This window comes from Triticum dicoccoides, unplaced genomic scaffold (genome assembly GCF_002162155.2).
Source record: "Triticum dicoccoides isolate Atlit2015 ecotype Zavitan unplaced genomic scaffold, WEW_v2.0 scaffold191268, whole genome shotgun sequence".
Lineage (NCBI taxonomy): Eukaryota > Viridiplantae > Streptophyta > Magnoliopsida > Poales > Poaceae > Triticum > Triticum dicoccoides.
The window spans coordinates 1-1068 of NW_021230389.1; the positions used below are offsets into that span (position 1 = coordinate 1).

The following is a 1068-nucleotide window of genomic DNA, read 5'->3' on the forward strand; positions in this document are numbered from 1 at the left end:
CTTTTAAAAAACTTTCTAGGTGGCTTTCCATGGGAGACTTTAACGGAAGTTTCCATCGCATGCAACGCGAGTCACGCTCTGACGAGCCACCAAGAGGACCTCCCTTTCAGCCGGGACCCTGGGGCAACGAGCCTTATCCTAGGCGAGGTAACAACTCTCCTCATCGAGATCATCGATTTTGGGGGGAAGCACCTCCCTGGAGAGAGAGAGAACATCAATATTACGTGGATCGTGAGCGGCCCCCGAGCAACTACTACCCTCCTCGCGACTTATCGGGCCCAGGTTTCCATCGAGGCCCTGAGCATAACTGGGATAGACGTGCTCCTCCACCCCCACGCTCATTTTCTTCACATCGTCACACCCAGGGTGATCGTGATCATTTTAAAGGAAATCGTCGGCCAAAATATTCGGGCCAAGGTAAAGATCTTTCACCTTCTGCTGAGACGAGCAAGCCCACAACTCACACACATTCTGGTAGCATGGGAGGAGCAGGGAAGGAACAACACTCTAATGATGTTTCAGAGGTAAGCATCTCATGTAATTGTTTTTGATAGTTATACCGTGTGAACATAGGGAACTTGCTCACTGCTATGTTGTGTCCCTTTTTATTTCAGGGAAAACAAACGCACGTTGATGGTCCCTCACTGACACCTCATGCTGCTGCCAGCAGTCAGGATGCATATAAAGAAGAGGGGATGGAAGTGGATCCCTTGACGGCTATCTTTGATGGAGATGTGGAGCACTGCATCAGTGCTGTGGCCACCCACCTCAAACTCAGTAGGGGAACAAAGCTTGTCATCGAAGCTTCACCAACTTCTGACCCAAAGTGTACAGTACCAACAGCGCCCTCGAAATTGACGAGGCGTACATTGCGGAGTGGGGGCGAGCAAAATAAGCCATGGGAGCCCCCTGTCAAGAACACTAGTCCAACGACCTTGGTAATACTTAATCCAGTCCTCGACAAGGCTCCTGATTTTCCCACAAGAACTCTAGCCCAAGAATTTATCAAATCTCTTGAGAAGAGATGGAGGCGAGATAGCGCGGCCCAGCTACAAGTGGGGCTGCCTT

At 50.5% G+C, this 1068-nt stretch overlaps 1 protein-coding gene across 1 annotated transcript; it reads left to right on the forward strand.

Annotated features, from left to right (window-relative positions):
- Positions 1–43: 43 nt before the first annotated feature.
- On the forward strand, positions 44–1055 carry LOC119344896 (the record flags this gene model as incomplete). The annotated part of the gene is made up of 2 exons (XM_037615188.1): positions 44–524; positions 615–1055. Coding segments are annotated over exons 1-2 (906 nt in total), but the record flags the coding sequence as incomplete, so codon positions are not given.
- Between the last annotated feature and the right edge of the window lie 13 nt (positions 1056–1068).